Below are 22,562 nucleotides of genomic sequence, written 5' to 3'. Positions count from 1 at the left end.
CATGGTATGAGCCACCATCATGTTGGATGGCTGCACACTACTCCCATGTGTTTGACAGAGGCATGCTGACTGTGCAGAAGTATCGAGAGGAGAGGAGATCTTAGAGCCCTACGTGAAACTTTTCAGGGGCGCAATTGGCCCTCAGTTCACTTTTATGGACAACAATGCCTGTCCACATAGTGCTCTCCTGGTTGTTAATTTTCTGGAAAGTGATTATATTCGGCAGATGGATTGGCCAACCTGATCTCCAGACCTGAACCCAATTGAACATGTCTGGGATGCACTTGGGAGGGTCATTGCAGGTCGCTGACTGCCTCAGAGGACCATCCTTGAGCTTTGAACTGCTCTGGAGCAGGAGTGTGTGCGACTGCCAGAGACACTTCTCACCAGTCTCGTGAACAGTATGCCGACTCGCTGTACCACCTGTGTGTGTGTTAGAGGTGACCATACCCCATATTAGCCTTACTTTCGGCACCATCTTGCAACAGCAGTGTTGGACATTCCTGCTCTCATGGGCATTACTCACGGTCATATGTGAGTACGTTCACTGTTGTATGGTGTGTATTGCTGTAGGCTATTACTCTGTATCCATACCAAATTGCATTACATTATGTCCATTAGTTTTGGAGAAATTCGAAAACATGTGTTTATTCTCTTAATTTTGAACACCAGTGTACAAATACATATCTGAAATAAGTAGTGTGTATTGTCCTAAAACTTTATATTTAAGAAAGTGTTTAAATGCTTGTAACAGCTGTAACCTTGAAGAACAATACAATACACATTGCTAGAGTTGCTTATTTTGTCCTTCAGATGTGGGCAAGTAACTTCCCGTATGATGGTTTTAAGAAGACTGGACAATGATGGGTTGCTTTTTATGACAAATCAAAAAAGCAGAAAATCTCGTGATTTGGTGAGTAAATTCATTCTCATGTTTCTTGAGCAGAGGTGTCTTAATATTAGACACATGCATGCTGTAAATTAATTTGATTAACACATTCGGGTCTGGCCTCATAATACAGCATTTTTACCTCTGGTCTGCTGGTTTTGGTCGTTTTTAAAAAAAAATCATAGAAAAAATATTTTTAATTTGTTTTTATTTACCACATATTTCTTAAATCTACAAAACTTCCTCTTTTGAATGAACAAAAATTTGTTAAATTTTCTTTTCATTTTCAGACATTTTTGAATATTTTTTTCAGCAAAGTTAAAGTTTTGTGAAAAAAGAATACAACATTGTAACAAATGTTAATATAGAGATATTTTAAGTTCGTAATCTGGAAATTTCAATAATTAACTACATAAACTATCAATACATCTTTTGAATCTTGCATAAGAATACTTCTTATGTGCACATAACAAAAAATAATTACAAATTACAGGTAATTAGCTTTTGTATGAAAAAGTGGCTGCAGGACCAGACGATGTATCAGTTAGTTCTGCGTCATCTGTAAAAATTAAACAAATAAATAAACTAAATAAATATAATAAATTTTCATTTGACATACACTACACAAAATAATAAATGGAAAAACTAAAAATACATAAGTGCATGTAGGAGAATCAAGCAAGAGGCAAGATGAATAGACCCAAAAAAATTACCTCTTCTCACTTCATTCATAAAATACTAGAGTTTGCAACACTGTTTATATGGTCAACAATAATTATTACAAATTTAACCTACCTTACAAATCTTCAAATTCATCTGCATCATCAAAATGGTCGCTAAATTCAAACTTTGAGGCGGAATCCTCATGCAGAATTTCCGCTATGCAGTCTGGATCTAACGACGCCATTCTAAACAATGCACAGTACATCAACCCAACAACAAACAGTCACAGGTGCGAGATAAAAATAGCACATGAGTCACCTAGCTTTCGGAATTTCAACAGAGGGGCTTGAATGAACACGCACATGAGGCTAAGTACGAGCATAGCCCGTCGTTCAATCGGAAATACGATTGCATACCACAGGACGGCCTATGCCCGTCGTTCGTCCACTTTGACTTTAAGTGCACTGCGGACTATGCCCGTCGTGAGACCCCAATGTGTTAATAACACACTCAGCTAGGAATGAAAATTAAAATGTTTCTGTGGATGCAACATATGGCCGACCTCCATGGTGGAGTAGTTAGCACAGTGTGCAACAATGCCAGGGGCCCCAAGTTCAAATCACATCCTGGGCACAGGTGTTGTTTGTGAGTATCCCTTCATCATATAACCACTCATCCTCTGTCACTCTGATTAGCCAGAAGTGACAGGAAAGTGAAGTAAAATAAATCAAATCAATCAATCGAAGACGTACGGTATTTGATCCTGTGTTTCTGCATGACTCTCTGAGGCCCACCCAGCCTCACATAATGGGTACCTGGAAACAACCCTTTGGGGTAAAGGTGACAAGGCATGATGCTGATCAGGTGATCCCAACTATGGCCGAGATCAAGAATATGTGGAGCTCTATTCCTCCAAATCACCCTATATGCCTTCATGGCATGTGTGCACATGCACAGGAGTATCTTTACCTTACCTTAAGTGCAAAGTGAGGAGAGATTCTTTTAATTATGCTTAGTCTGTAATTAATGCTCCAAGTGCCACCCCTTGTGTTTGTTATTACAGGGTGTCTACCAGTCACGAAAGTCAAGGAAATGTAACAAAGTCAACAAGTTGGTCAAGAAATTATACTTGTAGTCAAGAATTTTTGCTATCACAATGACTTTTAGTTTATTTTACTTCACTTTTATCCCCGTTGGCTAATCGCAAAGATGAGCATGAATGGTGCTAAGATAAGATGGATGAAGGAACAATTGGAAATATATAGGAATGACAAGACAAGCTACACACAAGGTTGTACTGCTGTGAGTCCACACGCTAGAGCCTCACTACTATCGGATTAAACATTTTAGATACTCGAGTTTGGACTCCAATTAAAAATTTACCAGTAGACCTACATTAAAACGAGTTACATCAAAATTTAGCTTATTTAATTCTGTGTTAATCTATGCTAATCATTTTTTTTTTCGAGTATGCCTTCTGTTTTTTATCGTCGTGAAAACAAAAAAAGGGCCTCTTTTTTTTGTGCAAACGATCGCTATCTTTGAAATTCTGTAAAGTAAATCAAAAAAGGGTTGTCCGATCGTCATGAAACTTTAGTAGGGTGCAGGCAGAAAGATTTTAAAAACAATTATTAATTTTCAGGTTTTCAAAATTTCTCAAAAACCAGTTTTTAGCATTTTTGCGAAACAACATTTTCTTAGTATTGGGTCCTACAAATACAATATTGGCCTTGTTTTGAAGCTCTTTGCATCTCTTTTTAAAATGCATTATCTTTGTCAATCAATTCACATTGTGAAACCGATTTTATACAGATTTTTATTCAGCCGAGTAAAGCTGTACGTGCGACGTGGCAACACAGCAAGCATTGACTCGCAGCGCCTGCTGGCAGTCTCCGTGGTTTAACGGACTTCACTGTGTGCTGTGGTGTCACATTCCACTTTACTCAGCTGAATAAAAATCTGTATATAATCGGTTTCGCAATGTGAATTGATTGACAAAGATAATGCATTTTTAAAACAGATGCAAATTGCTTCAAAACAAGGCCAATATTGTATTTGTAGGACTACCCAATACTAAGAATACGTTGTACGACATAGTACATCTCCTGTGTGTGCCTAATCTACAATAAGGAAACATTGTTTCACAAAAATGCTAAAAACTTTTTGGAGAAATTTTGAAAACTTGAAAATTAATAATTGTGTTTGAAACCTTTATGCTTGCACCCTACAAAAGTTTCATGACGATCGGACAACCCATTTTTGATTTACTTTACAGAATTTCAAAGATAGGGAGCCCTAGTTATTATGCTTCACCCAGGAGACTGAAACCTGCACACGTCCCATAGCTTGACGCCTTTGATCAGATGACCATGACGTGGGACTATTTGATAAATAACAATGACATTTGCGAAATCACAAATGTTACTCTATTGCTTTGCTCCTCAGCCCTTGGGCATCGGAAAGCAGGGGGTCAGTGAACTGTTTCAGCCTCCCACCTTCTGAAAGTAACATATTTCTTTTCAAGTAAAAAAAAGATGCTTGTAATTTTTATACTAAATAACAAATAAAGGTCAGTTAGTTAGTATCAATCAGAATAATAAATGTTACAATAATTCATTACATGGAAAAATTTAGTGTAATATGCAGAACTGGGATTTTTTTTTCCACATTTTGCCATTTAATCCAGTGGTTTCACAGTTTTCAAAATTCCAAAAATTATATTTTCACGAGAGGTCACAGAACATGAAAGTTTATGGTTAAATTTTCCTCCTAACTTTTAGAGCTTGTTCTTGAACAAGGGTATACACACACATTTCATTACACTAATGGTTTGAATTTTTTTAAAAAAAGTAATGAAAAATAGTTTTATTGAATATTCACTCATTTGATGCATGTACATACTAGAAGTCTCCTCAAGAGTGTAATGATGATATATTATTAATATTAATAAATTTGGAATACAATTAATTTATTGCTATTGGTTTATAAAGTCCCGTGCGAATTAATCGGAACACAATAATTATATTCAAAAATTTACATTTATTGTCTTACAACATAGAATACTTCAACTTTTTCAAACACATTTGTACATATATTCATTTTTCACATAAGGTACAAACAGATAATCATTTCTAATAGTTAACATGTCCTCCTTGTTGTTTTATAACTTCCATTACATGTTTTGGCATAGATTCTACAAGCTTTGAACATATTGCATGAAGTTCATTGTCATGCAACCAAACACGAACAAGAGACTACTGCTTGCTTTGTCGAACAGTTCAGTTTTGATATTCGTCGTTTGCAAATAGCCCACAAATTCTGGATTGGATTTAGATCCGGGGAGTTCCCTGGCCACTTTAACACTTGAATATTGTTCTCACTCATAAAATTCTTTACTTTTTTGGCATCGTGACAAGAAGCCAAATCTTGCTGGAAAATGCCGTCACCATTTGGAAACTTCTCCTTGAGCACTGGAATAATTTTCCTTCTCAGAACATGTATGTATTTGTCAGCGTTCATCATACCATTAATTGGCACTAATGATCCTGGTCCTTCATGGGTTAAGAATCCCAAAAACATCTTCTTGTCAGGATGTTTTACGGTCTGTTGCAGATGTGCTGACGTTATGGATTCATTACTCGACCGACGCATGTATTGAACCCTCTGTCCCTGGACCTCAAAATGTGTTTCATCTGAGACCACAACTTTTTTCCAGTCGTCCTCTGTCCAATTTCGATTAGCATGGGCCCACGAGAGACGTTTCTTGCGCATTGCAGCCGAAATAAATTGTTTCTTCACTGGTTTCCTGGCTTTCCGTCCAGCTGCAAGAAGTCTGTCGTACATTGGAAACGTCCAAGTGCACTCCTTTGTCCCTCAATTCCCATGTCAAATCCACTGCAGTTAGAGCCGGGTTTTGTTTACTTTTCCTGAGAAGAAATCGATCATCATATGGCGACGTCGTCTTCTTCCTCCCACATTTCCCCTTTTTATTAGGTGAAATGGAACCAGTTTGTCTGTACTGCTTGATAGTTCGATTTAGGTAGCTACACCAACAGAGAATTTTGCAGCTATCTCCCTTTTCGTCATAGACATATTTTGCGATAAAGTCACAGTCGCAGAACGTTTCCTAGGTGTCGTATCCATTGGCAGAATCTCACTGACACCTCCGCCACAATTAGCCTACTGATTATATGGAACAAAATACACTTACGAACGCATAGATATGTACACAAACGCAAAGGATCAACGCACGAGACGCTTGACCTTGTCAACAATGCTCAAGTTAATGCACAGAAAACGCAAGAGATAAAAATAGCCACGGCGTGTACATTGCTGCCACCTACTGGGCAAGTGCTGACAATTCAGACAAATAAGGAGGTTGTTCCGATTAATTCGCACGGGACTGTAATACATATCATGTAATAATTATCATTATCATAATAATAATTATTACTGTTTCTAATGAAAATATTTAATTAAATAAAATGTATTTTGTATTTTTTTTATCATGTTGAAAGATATCTTGTGAAATATCACATTATTTACTGGGAGGTATTGGTTAATAATACTTTTTCAAAATTTGAGCAAAATACAAACCAAATGCAGACTATTTCCTTTTTCACTTTGCAGGCTGAGAATCCTGTAGCGAATGCTGTGTTCTTCTGGGTGTACATGAAAAACAATGTCACAATAATGAAACAGGTAAGATACAGATGATTGTGTTCATAGGGTTATGCAAAAAAATAAAGTAAGATCTGTATAATCACATGAATATTTGGTACCAGAAGCAGTCTGCTGTTCTCATAGCCACTGGAGATAATGTGAATGAAATAATACCTGTCCAAAGAAATGTGAATAATGACACTATTGACAAGGACCTCAACTTGTGGGTCAGCCTTACTTGCATGATCATGCCTTCACATTTGATTAATTTTAAGCTTTTTTTTTAATGTACGAGGGTTATTTTTTAAGTAAGGTCCATTTTGCAATAAAAACAAAGTAAGTAAATTTTTTTTTTTAAAAAAAAACATTTATTTTCTGATTTTTACATACATTTATTTTCTGATTTTACATACACTTCTCTATTTTTCTACATAATTGCCTTTCTGGTTTAAACATTTATCGTAATGAACTATGAGTTTTTGTATACCCTCCTCATAGAACTCTGCCGCCTGTGATGATAGCCAGTTACTCACGGTCATTTTTACTTCTTCATCGGGGTAAACACTTGCTGCCCAGGAAGGTCTTCAGATGGCGGGAGAGATGGTAGTCGCTAGGTGCAAGGTCTGGACTGTATGTTGGATGATCGAATACCTCCCAGCCAAAAGATTCGATCAGATCTTGAGTTTGAGCCGCAGCATTAAAAAATAACCCTTGTATTAATTCCTGGGCATACCTGTAGAAGGAACAAAAAAAAAAAAAAATGTTGTAAAGAAATATTTAGAGTTGAACCACTTATAAGTACAGCTTTTTTATTTCACTTCGTACATTGTTGTTTACATTTATATTGTCATAGTGCATTTGTCTTATTCAGTTATGATTCACAAAAATGGTGTGTATGTTAGAAACTCGGTGGAAATGTGACTCCATCAAGAACTGAACACCGAGTCGAGTATATTCATTCTATGAGAGAAATTATAGAGTAAAGGAAATTTTAAAACAAGACAATCTTTACCGATATTCTCAGTAAGACAATCCACACAGGTACAGCAGAAGTGAAAAATTGAATTAGTTGGTAGAGAAGTGTCTTAATGTGCCAGACTTGTGTTTGAGTCATAGTTGAACCATTTCTCAGTTACCACAGTTGAATTGCTTTGTTAAAAACACACCACTTGTCTAATATACATCCATTCTCGTTATATGTAATATTATTAGGGCCACATATTTATGGCAAATTGAGTATCAAGATTTCGGTACATAAACGGCACATTACAGGATGAAAAGCAGTATATAAAAGGCATATCAGTATTAAAATGTTGAATATAACCCTAAATTAGATTTAATAATGATGCCTATTACACAAAATAAGCATTTTCTTTCTAATAACACATTTTATGTAGCTGTCAGAGTCTTTAGTTTATTCCCATGTAAAGGAGTCCATTTTTGCTTATCTAAATTTTTGCAGCAGAATTAGTCAATTTTCTGGGATTACTCACAGGGTAATTCAGGCTCTGGAGAGCATTGTGTGTAAAGATACTCAAAATTTTATGTTTAAGTGTTTATTTCGCATCATTTTGTCACAAAACGTGATAGGCAAATGCACTCTGCACCTTTCGAAAAATATGGAAAAATGAATAATACAAAATGTTATTTCATATTTTCTGCTTCAGTCAGAAACAAAATGTGCATGTCTCTAAGTAGGGGAGACCGGGGTAATTAGAACATGGGGTTATTGGAACATATTAATGTAGAATAATTTAAAACGAAAAGACTGGTGTAACAACATTTCATAGCTATGTACCTACACTAAACCTACATGCAGAAAATTTGTTATTGGAATAACTACACAAAAGTAAGTTTTACTTGACTTTTATTATACACCTGCAAAAAATGATGTGACACATGCTTGGTGTTTCTCTGCTTCTGCATATACTGGATGTGAATGAAAGAACCCTTGCAAAATTTTCTTCACCCCTATAATAAAACATAAGGGCACACATCTTTTCATGTGAGTTTGGTTGTCTATGGGCAATTTGCCTGGTTTTTATAAGCAAAGTTCTTATTACCCAAAAAATTTCTGCAAAGGGGTTATTAGAACATTGCGTAATTTGCTTGATTTCACTTGGGTATACTAGATTGTACATGTAACTATGAGAAGTTTTTTCTTTACTACATTGTAGAATGGCCTGTAACCTTTCAAATAAATCATAGAACACTGATTTTCATTCACACATGTTTGCTTCACAGCTGGGAAATTGAACTTTATGAAAAAAGACGTTAACTTGGGATTTTATTTAAACAAGCATTGATAACTCCAGAAGAAGTAGAGCTATTGTGTTCAAATTTGCAGGGTAAATGGGATATTTATATATGATGTTCTTATTACCCCAACAGCAATCTAAAGCTATTCAGTTGAAATTTCTAACTTATGTTCCATTAACCCCAAATGGGGTAATTGGAACAATTTTATGATGTCATGACAATTTTTTTTTTGGACGAGTATTTGCAATGCAGGTATGGTCATTATTTTTTTCAAAAATATACAAAAGATGTCCTTTTAAATCGTAGAAATTTTTAAAAAAATCCATCAGTAACTTTCTGAGTAATTTACAGTGGAATTTCTACAGGCTGTTTCCTGCTCTAATTACCCCGGTCTCCCTATAATTAATATTTTCATAATGTTCATATTAATTTTTTTATCTGCATAGGTTAAAGTGCAAGGCCATGTTGAAGTGCTGGATTCCAGTCAGTATGTTGACTTATTCGAGAGGGAACCGTTGTACTGTAAAATTCGAAGCCACATCTGTAATCAGGGTGAAGCTGTTGATTGGGATGAGCTGAAGGAGAAGCATGATATGCTTCTGAAGGAGGTGACTGAGAACGGAACGCCTTTGCCAATGCCGGAAGATATGTAAGTACTTATTACTACTTATGATATATATTTTTAATGCTGTTAAAACATACTGTTTCAGTCATAAATTGGCATGTTGTTCTTCCTATGTACATGCAAAAACAGCAAAAAATCAGGTTAAATAAAGAATATAACTCTCACCACTTGCCAAAAGTGATAAACAAAACACACTAGATGTCGACTAAGTTGATCAAATGGTTGCTCATTTTTCTTATTGCATTACACAGACGTAAGAATAACCATGGAAATTCCATATTGAAAAGACAAGAACTAATATGAACATTTATTACAAGTACTAGCTGCTTTAAGGCTGAGTTAGTTCTTAAGAAAGAGTCTAAAATAAGGTAAATCTGACTTCAGTAGTATGCATTAGAATTCAGAAAAAAATCAGTTCAAATGTGCTGTTTTTTCAATGAACTTCTAAATCACAGGAAATGTGGTGTCAAGAATTAAACTACCTATGCTTTGAGTCAATAAATGAATTTCTAACATATTCATTCTACAATACATACACACTTACAATTCAATACAATTGTCATACATTCCCAATTGGTTTCGGTTGAGATTCCGATTGAGACCAGTTCATTCCAATACCTTTTTGGGTATCCAATAATTTCCATTACATTCCAAAATTGAAACCAATTCAATCGGTGATCCTTCCACGTAGGACACCCTGTACTGCATTTCGCAAACTAACGAGGCTCTGGCATCTGTGTTTTGTCCTTATGTGTGCTGAGTGCCCCTTTACAGCATCAGCTTTTAACCAAATTCAGAATGTTTTAATATTTTAGTTAACGACATTATAGTTAATTTAGGTAAGGTAAGAGACTGGACCCCATATAATGTGACGGGTGCAAAATAGCCTTTAAGTGCTGAGCCACCCAAAAATTCAAATTCAAATTCAAAATTCAATCCATTTGAAATTTCAATTGGAACCAATACACATTTCTAGCAGGATGTTGAGCTGTTCAAGTTCTTGTATCTTTATTGGAAAGTTACTCAAAATGATGAGTGCAAATATAAATTTGAATTAATCATTTCTGAATTATGATTATGTAGTATCAAAGAGAAACAATGTTTTTACATTTGTCATACAAATATTAATTTTGGGTACCTTTGCTAACATGACAGCTGTTGAGATGACATCCATTTTCTAAAAATCAGATGTGTTGCAGGATATCCTTGCTATTAATATCAATCCAGTTTTAGTCAAAAGTTTGTATTAATCCCACTTTAGCTCAGATAGGTTAATCGGGACTAGATCTACAGCTTAAAGTAGAATTCGAACCACCGTGTCTTGTGCCTTCACTGGGAGTCAAACTCAGGACCCCTTGATTACAAGGCGGTCTCATTTAACCTTTAGGCAACAGGAGCCTCTCCCGCATGTTAGCCTCTTTGGATGGAAACTTTTCACATGTCCACTTTTTTACGCTTGCTGCGATGTACAAAATAATAATAATAATGGGGTCATTCCATGTCAAGTGAACCAATTTTAAAATAATTGGTTGCATGACCATTTTAGAAAAAAATCATTTTTAGTACATACGTTTGTACATGTTTCTAAATATCAAAACCAATGTTCAAAAAAAATTTATTGTTTTTAGTTCTCCTGGGGCAGCCATTTTTCCAACATGGTGCATGGCTTTTTTTTGCTCATGTAGCAGTATACAGAAACCTTAATATCTCAAAAATCATTACAGCTAGAGACCTGAGACAAAATTTCATTTTGTAGCTAATGAAGTATACTTTCTATGATATTCAAGTACGTTTTGCTCAAAATTGCATCGTAAGTACGAAAGTTAGAGTGGAAATTGGGGTAACAATAGTTAAAAAACTGGATTTTTAAGCCTGATTTTTTCAATGAAGGGGTTTAGTCTAAGGCTTGATGTTTTTTTCATGTGCAGACCTGCCTGCAGGGTGTCTGTAAATAAAATATCAGTGCTTAGAAATGCCACCCTTTTTTACAGCATGGGCTCAAACATGGCTGTTCGTAGAATTTTGACAGTTTTCGGAGTTAAATATCTTGGATGGGTCCTCTTGAAAAATTCTGAAATTTGGCACAAAGAAAGCCCTGCATGAACCTAACTCACAGTAAAAATCTCAACGTGTACATTCAACTCGATTTGGTCAATATGAGGTAACGTATGTCACCTAATTTCTGACGTAAGGTAAGGTTAAACTACATCCCATTAATATCCCAATAATTAAGTTTTTTTTTTTTTCTCTTTTAAATTTGGGTTAAATAAAGCCTCGGAAAATATAGTAACATAAGGTTTTAATACTTGACTTCCAAGAAATTGAAATTACAAGGTATGACAATTGAAAATCTGTAAAATCTCATTACAAAAGGTTTGATTTATTAGGTACTCACGACCAGTTGGTATTGTCAGCTCCAAGACTGAGCTTCACCCACATTTTTTAAATGTAGCAGTACATGCAGCTTAAGATAGGCAGTGGCATGCCCAGGAATTTCAAAAGGGAGGGGAGGGATTTACATATACATTTGTAGTATACAGCCCTGTTTTTGCCACATTATCCTGCCTTTGAGGTAATTGTTTATGGAATACTAGGCCAAAGGTATTGGTTTATTACCCCCACCAACCCTTCATTGGGCACTCCGTTGAAGTAGGCTATTTTTTTTGGAGGGTCAAAGTTGGTAGAAGATATTATTCTTTTTTCTTCAAGAAAAGACATTCGTTAAAATAGATGTGAGTCATGCACAGCAGAAGATTCAGAGACATGTTTTGTTAGGATGTGAGGCAAGCCTGGATTTGATCTGTGCACGGACAATCTCTGCTTTCATTCTTTGCCTAATGTGCTGAGAGTAGTGACTTGTGAATGTTCGTTATCTGTGAATGGAAATGGAGTGTTCTGTAGAATTTTTAACTGGTAAGGTTCCCAAAGACCTAATTAATCTTAACGAACTCAGTGAAAATGATAAAACACTTCTTAGGTCAAGACTAGAGGTGGATGGCTTAGAGACAATATGCAAATACCATTGAAAATAGTTTTTTATATGGTAAAGTATGTTGTGATCTTCAGAAGTACCACTTAAAGAAAAAGTTAAGTAAGGGAATTTTTAAAATCAATTTGCATCATATGGTAAGGCAAAAATGTGTCAAGTAAGCCTTATACCAGTTAAATCAATAGGCCTGACATGTTGGAGTAAAATTTTCATATCTGGAGAAAGTGACACACTTAAATGCCAGAATAGAAATGATGTATTTGTGCCAACCCAAGAAAAACTAAAGGGAATGCATGAAGTCTGTTCTGTTTTTGATGTATCTCCTGTTTCAAAACTGAGGAAGCTGATTGCAGAAAAACAATAAAGTGCTCTTGCTCGAAAAACTATTCACATCATACAAGAAGTGCAAAGGAAACTAGAAAGTTGCTTTACACAAAGTATTAGAACTGAAGAAAAGGAAGACAAGTGTGAAAATACTTTGCATGGCCAGTACAATCATATAGTTGAAATTATAAGAAGAAAAATGTAAATTGGGGAAAACTAATGTTGAAAAGATCAGAATCATCAGTTTGATTGCTACCACTTGGTCAAAAAAAAATATATGTGATGAACTGAAGGTTTCTGATAATGTACTTGGGAACATAGTGAAAGAACAAAGAATTATGCCTGATTTGACAAAGAGAATGAATAGGAAACTGGAGCTGACAACACCAACTAGTCAAGGGTACCTAATAAATCAAACCTTTGCAAAGAGATTTCGCAGATTTTCAATTGTCATACCTTGTAATTTCAATTTCTTGTAAGTCAAGTATTAAAATCTTATGTTACTATATTTTCTGAGGCTTTATTTAACCCAAATTTAAAAGAGAAAAAGAAAAAACTTAATTATTGGGATATTAATGGGATGTAGTTTAACCTTACCTTACAACATCAGAAATTAGGTGACATACGTTACCTCATATTGACCAAAACGAGTTGAATGAACAAGTTGAGATTTTTACTGTGTTAGGTTCATGCAGGGCTTTCTTTGTGCCAAATTTCAGAATTTTTCAAGAGGATCCATCTAAGATATTTAAATCCGAAAACTGTCAAAATTCTACGAACAGCCATGTTTGAGCCCATGCTGTAAAAAAGGGTGGCATTTCTAAGCACTGATATTTTATTAACAGACACCCTGCAGGCAGGTCTACACATGAAAAAAACATCAAGCCTTAGACTAAACCCCTTCATTGAAAAAATCAGGCTTAAAAATCCAATTTTTTAACTGTTGTTACCCCAATTTCCACCCTAATTTTCGTACTTACGATGCAATTTTGAGCAAAAGATACTTGAATATCATAGAAAGTATACTTCATTAGCTACAAAATGAATTTTGTCTCAGGTCTCTAGCTGTAATGATTTTTGAAATATTAAGGTTTCTGTATACTGCTACATGAGCTAAAAAAAAGCCATGTTGGAAAAATGGCTGCCCCAGGAGAACTAAAGACAATAAATTTTTTTGAACATTGGTTTTGATATTTAGAAACATGTACAAACGTATGTACTAAAAATGACTTTTTTCTAAAATGGTCATGCAACCACCAATGGATCGTTTGGCGTGGAATGACCCCATGATGATGATGATGACGAGGACGATGATGAAGAAGAAGAAAGTGTAGTAGCAAGATAACTAATGGTAGAAAGACAAAATCTTTTTTTACCCCCGGAATGGCAGGACTCTTAGCAAGGGTGAAATTTACACATTTTACGTCCCAATAATGAAAATTAAATAAAGAAAGAAGAAAAAGAAAATTGAAATTTGCGATGGTACAAATTAGCATCCTTAGATGCAATGGTCTCTTCCATTGCATCGGCGAACAGTGGTAAATGCCGGTGATGCACGGATATTTGGGTGCTGCTACCTTCAGGATTAAGAGCTTATCCTTCGGTAGATATAACCAAGTATCAATGAAACAATCACCACAATCTGCCTCCAGCTAGCTAGTCGATAGGGGTGGGATACCACTGAAGGTTTTCATTGCAAAATAAAGAAATGATTACTAATAAAATTGGAAACAATTTAACTTGAGTTTAATTTTGATGTGTATTGAAGTAAAGAAACAAAATTTGATTACAAATGATTTCAGTTCTTTTCATTAGAGAATTTTGTAAAGGGGATAATTATGGTAATACTTGGGCCGGCGCACTGTTGTTCACTGTTGCTTTTGTTTTGCCCACTCAATGGGTTTCTAGACAACACTGCCCTGGAGCAGCTCCTATCCTTGGGTCCTTATGATCCTTGGTTGGGACACACTCCACACAAGAACACTGTCGTACTCATATGCATGTCACACACACATATATAACACATAAATGTACACAACAATACTCAGTCATTTAGTCTTAGTCATATGCTCATCACATGCATATATATATATATATATATAGTAATGTGCACCACAATACTTAGTACGTTCGGTCGTAGTCACATGCACATCACACACATATATACACAGGACTGTGCACAACAATACTTAGTGCGTTCGGTCGTAGTCATATGCACATCACACACTTCACTCGTGTGTTCTCACACACTTCACTCGTGTGTTCTCACACACTAACACATTGGGGTGTTCGCAATGCTAGTGCCACGTCAATACGACTGAAATTGAACTGTTCCTCGGCTAGTGTGAACTAGAACTTATTACTGACCGATCTCGCTGGTGCTCGACACGTCCGTCTCAAATCAGTACTCGAATCAAAACTGTTTCCACAAAATTTTGGTTACAATTATGCCGAAATTGAATTGACTTTTTGAATTCTATTGGTGGAAATTTGGAGGGAAACGTTACAAGAAGCAAAAGACAGTTTACAGTGATGTCAAACCTCCTATGACTTCAGGTAATATATTCCCATTACACCAAAGCAAAGTATCCAACCATATTATCATATTACTAGGGTGAATCAAAAAGTAAGTTACACCCCTCCTGTAAAAACAAACAAAACAAATTAGAAAGAAAAATGTTATTGGACGAAAACGCATGAACATTTAACTTTTTTCGACATAGTCACCAAGGTGTTCCAAGCACTTTTCGTATCGTGTGACCAGTTTTTCAATTCCTTGTGTGTAAAAATTCCATCCAATTTCTTTGAACCACTTTGAGACTGGTTCCTGCACTTCCTCATCTGACGCGAAACGCTGATCCCCTAGGTCTTGTTTGAGAGGACCAAAAATGTGGTAGTCACAGTGTGCCAAATCAGGGCTATAGGGAGGGTGAGACCACACTTCCCACTTGAATTTCTGCAGCAAATCCTTTGTGACACCAGCTGTATGGGGGTAGCGTTGTCGTGAAGAACAACCACCCCATCACTCAATCCTCCGGGCCTTCGAACTTGAATGGCTTTTCTCAGCTTCTTTAAAGTCTCACAGTATGTTGCGGCATTGATTGTTGTTCCTTGGGGCACAAACTCACTGTAAACAACGCCTTCGGAATCGAAGAAGATCGCCAACATAACCTTTCGAACCATTGGACAGGTTTTGGCTTTTCTTGGTGGTGGCGAATCCTTGTATCTCCATTCCATTGATGCCCTATTTGTCTCGGGAGTGTATTGGTGCACCCAAGACTCATCTCCTGTGATGATTTTGCTCAGAAACTGCGGACCCTCCATGGAATAACGGTGATTTTTGTGCCCGTCGGTTAGCAAGCGTGGCACCCACTGAGAGCACAGTTTACGATAACCCATCTGATCACAAATCAGCATAGACACACTACAATAGGATATGTTCAGTTCACTTGCAATCTCTTTAGTTTTTACGTGGCAGTTAGCAACAATGATTGCATTCACACGCTCCGCGTTGTCGATAGTGTTCATAGTTGCAGGCTGCCCGACACGCGGTTCGTCGTTCACGTTCGATCTTCCCTCTTTCAACATCTGGCACCATTTTGTGATCATGGGGCATGACATCGCATTCTCACCATACACCTAGACAATTTGGTGATGGATTTCACTCCGATTATGCCTTTGTGCCCACAAAAATCAGACGACGGAGCGCACCTCAATATTGGACGCCACCTCAATACCAGTGACGTGCGGTGACGTCGACACTTGGGGTAGCAGTCAGTGGCGTGCTCAAGGGAGGGGTTGGGGTTGGTGTGGGTCACACCCCTCCCCCCTTTAGGGCCCAGTATCCCTAAAAAAAAAAAAAGAATGTCAATAACAGGGAAAGATTACAAAATGATGAATGAGTACTAAAAAAAAAAGTACACGTAAACCTCACCGACATTCGAAAATAAAAAACGATTTGATTTGATTACTAAGCCAGAGATCCTGGGTTAGAATCTCGGCTTTGCCATGGGTATTCTTTGTGTGTGACCCTTCATCAATTTTATCGTATCATCTTCGCGATTAGCCAAAAGTAGCGGAAAAACTAAGTAAAATAAACCAAATCGAGCAATCAATCAATGATTTGATTTCATTTTTGTTACTTAGCATCGCTTTTTTGTCACATTTGGTTAATTGCGAAGATGATACGATAAAACTAATGAAGGTACAAACACAAAGAACACCCATGCCCAGGACGGGGTATAACCCGGAACTCCTGGCGTCGTAGCGCGCTGTGATAACCACTCCCGCACAGTTGGTTGACTTGGTGTTTTAAGTCCACTTTATGCACAGAAACAAAACAGGAAACAAAACACACTTTTTTGTAGTTCCTTCAATAATATTCATTTGGCTTTTTGAGTTCTGAGATACATTTTTCATTCCAAATTATTTCATCATTCACTGCAGAGTACAACACATAGGACAAGAATGCGCACTCATCACGGATTCGAATCCAGGCCTGGATTGTTCATATGAGGTCCCTTCATCAATTGCATCATATCATCACTCATCCTCATTTTCGCAATAACTAAATGTGGCAGAAAAGCGAAGTAAAATAAACAAATCCAACAACAATATGAACGCCCGTTCTCTTGCCCAAATAAATACATCCGTATTTATGACTTTTAGAGGCCAAGAGTAGTATATTTAAATAAAACACTACTAAAACGAGAGTGAGAGAGAGCCCGAGCACATATTTGTAATTTAATCATTATATATTCCATACTTGAAAAAAAAGAAAGAAAGCATAACATTATTGTCTGCACATAACACGTTCCCATTTTATAAATAATAAAACTACATCCCATATTATACATACATATTGTACAACGTGTAAAATGTTGTGTAAATACAGAGAACTGCAGAAAATTTTACACTGAGTTCTTAAGAGGATTTACAAAAAATCTATGAGAAACCAATCCCCTATCTGTCCTATAGGAGATAGACTGGGGGACCTGAAAGCACGGGTTTTCAACCATTGCAGCGGGGAGAGGGGGCAAGGGAGGTAGAGGTAGAAACCTTCCTTCTTTTTCGGGCGGCCGTTTCTACCTGGAAACTGGTCTGGCGGAAGAAGAGCGAGCTAGGGTATCCAGCCAGCTTTACCCGCGGAGAACACCGATGGACGAGAAGAGCGTGGGAAAAAAGGTGTTGCGTATGAGCTGTGATGGCTTTAACAAGACAATAAATATTGTGATTTGAATATAATTCGAGATGTGAGATTGATTTATCTATCTCTGCTAGACTAGCTACTCCTCAGTGCACGTCACTGCTCAATACAACGTGCCATATTCACACTGTGACTACTCACATTCTAAACCAGCTGAAGCACGGCTGCTTCTGATGTGTGAAGAAAACATTCCAGACAGTGTTGCCACCAAGCGTGATTATTTTATCTCTCTTAGTACAGGAACACGGGTCAGGTGTAACTTACTTTTTGATTCACTCATGTACTATATCTTTGGAGTTTGCAACCAGTACAAGAGGATGCAGACCAGATGATCAGAACTTATAAAAGGGGTTATTGTGGAGAATTGAGTTTTATGACTTGTGTCGCCAGAATGACTATAGAAAGACACATAGTTGACAATAGCAGTGGCTGCCTCTGGGTCATTAGTGGAAAGATGAATAGAAAAGAGAGCTAGGGTTAGTAGATAGTTGCCAGATTTAAGATAATCGCAGGAAAGGTTAGTATGAAGACATAGGGATTTCGGAAGTAAAGATAGCTGTGATGCGAGGCTAGACTCGGGGCGAATACCCTATGGTCCATGTGTGGCGAATTAGGGTTTGCGAGGGGGAATCTTACAGCAATACTGGCAAGAAGTTGCTGCGAAATCAGAGAAATGCTGGAAAAATCTAGAAATATGAAGAAATGATAGAATTGTTAAATGATATGAGAAAAATAATTAGAAGTAAAATGTAGATATGAACAGTGATAGAAAAGAACTGTTCCAAATTTATATTTGTCATACCTCTGTGGCTACCACAGTAGATCAAAATGAACAAGGAAAATGTAGGATGTAGCGCTGGTATACTCCCTACATCTATTTAAAATCGTGTTGAAAATAGGCAAGATACTTCTTGGAGAAAAAATAATTACAATGTGTAAGAAAACAGTGTTGCCATCTTGTGAAATTTTTTTCAGAAATCACTTCTAGCACTGGCACTATGGATGCTGGATGGATAAAAAAGAAGCATGACAAAGGACTACACTACAAGTACGTGTAATACCTGGCTCCCAATCTTGAAAAGAAAAAAAAAGAAAAATATGCAACTAATGTTAGAAAAATGTAATTTTCAGGGTATTTTGAAAACTGGACATCTCCCGCTAGACCCCCAGTTATTGCATGTTGTTCACGTAAACAAGTTTTTCTGTTTTCATTTCATCTATTTTTTACACATGCTGAGAATTGGAGAGCTACCTGGAAATAACAGTAAGCTCTGGTCTAGAAAGCTAGATGATGATGATGGCACTCAATGCACTGACAATGATACACCATTTGGTCTTCAAGTGTTTCTGTGCGATGGAGTTTAGTTTCGATAGTGCATGAAGTTAAGAACAGAGGATTGAACAGAATGCTATACTAACATCATCAAAAGTGCCAGATGTATAGAAATAGTTGAAGTTAATATGGCTGAGCCGATAATTACTTTGAACTGGTACACACGCCCTTGTTGATACTCTTAAAAAGTGTAACAATTGAGGGAGATTTCAGACCGAAGTGACAAGTGACAGGTGCCCCTTCAGTCTATAAGCAAGCATTCATTGTGCATGCGAGAACAACAGACCGAGGTGATACAACATTGAGAAATGAGCCTAGTTCGAGCGTCACACAAGTGATACGTGCAACTTGTCTTGTCACTTTGGTTTGAACGGTTGTGTTGACTCTGAGTGTTCACTGCCAAGTGACACATGTTGCTTGTTGCTTCAATCTGAAGCTCTGTAAAAGTTGTCAAAATATTGATTAATATTAGTGGGTGATTAAAAGCATCAAATTATCAGATATATTCAAGAATTAAATCAGAAATTAAAATATTTGTTATGTTATCACAAAGTATAGTTTTTCACACAGTATTGGTGCAAAATATATGGAAACTTCGAATTTTGCATAATTTCCAAGAAAATTAGACTGAAAATGTTGTGCCCAGCATTTTTACAGACAATGCAAAAGACCAAAATACCAGCAAGTATCAGAGTGTAAGAAAGAGGTGACCTTCTGGTAAGGCACCCAAAAGTCAAGCTCACTTCCACATAGTACAGCCCCGTGACTGCAGGCTTGCAGGCCAATGAGACTGGTGTCTCGACCTATGACCAGTATAATCCTATGTAGGCAGTGGCATGCCCAAGTTTTTCGAAAGGGGAGAGAGGTTACATATACTTTTTTTTTTTAGTCGTCAGCCCTCATTTTGCTATTTTTTTCCTGCATTTCACGTTCTTCAGGGTGGCTACTCACCTTGAATTCCGGGAATTATGCATGAATTATTGTCTCCGGGAATTATGCGTGAATTCTACAAGAATTTTTATCCGTAGACGTGAAGAAATTACAACCTAGTTTAGCTTTAATTTTTATCGAAGAAGGAAATGAAAGCTGCATGGAAAATAAAACAGAATTCTCTCAATCCTTTACTTTGTTAGTGTCCTTTGCAGAACATTCTATCTTACATACGGAAGATTATTGCAAGATAAGATATCTTGAGATAAATTTGAGTTTGAGTTCCAATTCTTATACATTTAACAATTTTTCGTATATTAGTAACATTTGGGACTAGTGTTTGTACATACATTTCGAGTCTAAGTATGTGAAATGTCAAATGGAAATTCCGTACCTTAAATATTTTAAATATATATACCGTTTAATTGAATTGAACTATAATTCTTGGATACATTGGAACCACATGCACACAGACTCTTTATATTGTTAGTATATTTGTATGTGAGGAGGGGGGGAGAGAGGTTGAAATATGTAAGGTTGAAATGGAGAAAACATCTGATCATATCCTTAAAGTTTTGGAAAGCTCGCCTTGAAAACCGGGAATTATACGTGAATTTCATCATGGTCATAGGGTGGCTACCCCTTTTTTTTTAAAAAAAAAAAAAAAGAAAAAGAAAACTGGGTAGGGGGGTATGACTCCCACCGATCTTCCCTCTGCCATGCTACACTCTGTAGTATGGTGTGTTGTCCTGTGTTTTGTCCATACATGTGCTTAGTGTTGTTACAGCCTCAGCTTTTAACTAAGGTAAGGAGATTATATCCTCAGAGACAGCATAGTTATAATTCCATTTTAAGTAATGAATAAATGTATTACTTTTAAAGAAATTGTTAGGACTTTCTTTAGCCATATTTTATTTTCTAGTTATGGTCTTGTCCTTATGTGTGATTGATTGAGGGATGTAAAATTGTTGGGCGCTTCAGCACATATGGGCATTTTGCACCCTTCACTGTATACAGGCAAATATTCCCTTATCTAAAATCCGTACTTAAGAGTTTTAAAAAAAAAGCTATGTAAAAAGGCCCTTGAAAAAGGTTGAAAGTGCAAGGTGGTGGGTAAAAGTAGCTTATGTGCTGATATACCCATATTATAAAAATCAATCAATCAAAAACTAGAAAAGTATCACCAGTATCAGTAAATAAAATTCAACCAATACATAAGCATCAACATCAGCTCAGTTTTAAAATCAGTGTTTCAATGTTAAAATCTCGTAAAACTGTATTTCCTCAATTCAGGATTATGATTTTTTCTTATTTTGTTCTTTGTAATGTTTACCACTGTTAAACGTATGCTTGTGACTTCCACGTTTTAATGTGTGATGTCCATTTTGCTACACCATTACTAATGTAATTGTATGTAAATTCAATGAGGTATTTCTAAAGACAGCTTCATTATGTTCGGGTATGGAGCCCTCCTGATATAACCTGTGGTTAAGCAATCAAGTCATCCTGAGTTTGATTCCCGTGGGAATACATGTTAGTAGTTTCAGTCCCAATATTAACTGTAGGTCCATTTCTCTTAGCTTGTTTGTGTATAATGCTAACTTAAAAGCAGGCTGTTTTCTGCATGCTGAGAATTATGTAAAAAATATAAAAATATATTTTTCTTTCCTTACAGAATTTGGTACAGGCTCGTTCCAGACCTTATGGATTTTTATGAAGCATATACTAATGCCATCGCAGACAGGCTGTTGTTTACGAAGACGGAGGGTGCTTGGGAACGAAAGAGAATAGCAACATGAGGTGTTTTTTCTCCTTCTTTATGATACTGTGATAATAAAAGGCTGGAAATAATGTTTTTTATGGGGCTAGGGAAAAGTTTGTTAATGGTTGGATATATTATTACGTTTTCAGAATATTTTATTAAAGTACTGATGAATTATTAAAAAGTTGTTTATTTATGTTGTTAAGTATTTTTTTTTCACATGACACTTATGTAAAATTTAGGGTTGAGTCAATACCACTTTGAACTGATTCCCACTGATAACAATAACGATGCTTGAAAAATTGTAACGTTTAGAAGTTGTTCAAAATATTAATATTCCACTCCAATTATAATCACAAATTTAGCAAATATTTGCTTCAAAATAATATCAACCAGGTGATTTCCGGATAGGCTTTCGGCAGGGGGGGGGGGGGGGCATGTTTGTTTGTTGTTCTTGTGCGTTACTCGCTCTAGTGTCTTGTTGATGTCCAGGATGGCTACATTCAACATTTATATATTTTGCCAAAATAAATGTAAACACCTTAGGTACACCATATTTAATCATTGAGATGAAGAAAATGAAGTATTTTGAGGTAGCGATGCCCACAGGTGGGTTTGTGGACTCTCGTTATGTCCAAGCAACAGCAACTTATTTTTTTGGTGGGGGACAATTTTTTGTGATGGAAATTTGATGTGAAACAGTACAGCATATTTGGCACAAGTTGAATTAAGTTATTAACTATCCATTGCTGTTACATAAATATCAAATTATAGACTGCCAAGGAAATTGTAACGGGTAATATTATTATTAAGGAAGGGGGGATATTCAACTCTTACACATTGGGTCTTAAATCGACATGTGGATTCTGGTGGGGGATTGAGGACTAAACGTTGGGGGAGGGAGGGGGCAATATTCGACT

General features: G+C 36.5%; 1 protein-coding gene across 1 annotated transcript in view; it reads left to right on the top strand.

The window, feature by feature from the left end:
- Positions 1-21,840, top strand: part of LOC146004964 (pyridoxine/pyridoxamine 5'-phosphate oxidase-like) — a 42,523-nt gene extending 20,683 nt beyond the window's left edge. The window contains exons 3-6 of the mRNA XM_083144081.1: positions 814-913; positions 6,182-6,253; positions 8,920-9,122; positions 21,556-21,840. Of these exons, the coding sequence (XP_083000207.1) occupies positions 814-913; positions 6,182-6,253; positions 8,920-9,122; positions 21,556-21,679 (499 nt within the window). The 3' untranslated portion in view covers positions 21,680-21,840. The remainder of the gene's footprint in view (positions 1-813; positions 914-6,181; positions 6,254-8,919; positions 9,123-21,555) is intronic.
- The last annotated feature ends 722 nt before the right edge of the window (positions 21,841-22,562 follow it).

This window comes from Lepisma saccharinum, chromosome 1 (assembly GCF_977018435.1).
Source record: "Lepisma saccharinum chromosome 1, izLepSacc3.1, whole genome shotgun sequence".
In the NCBI taxonomy this organism is placed as follows: domain Eukaryota; kingdom Metazoa; phylum Arthropoda; class Insecta; order Zygentoma; family Lepismatidae; genus Lepisma; species Lepisma saccharinum.
This window is presented reverse-complemented; position numbering and strand designations above follow the sequence as displayed.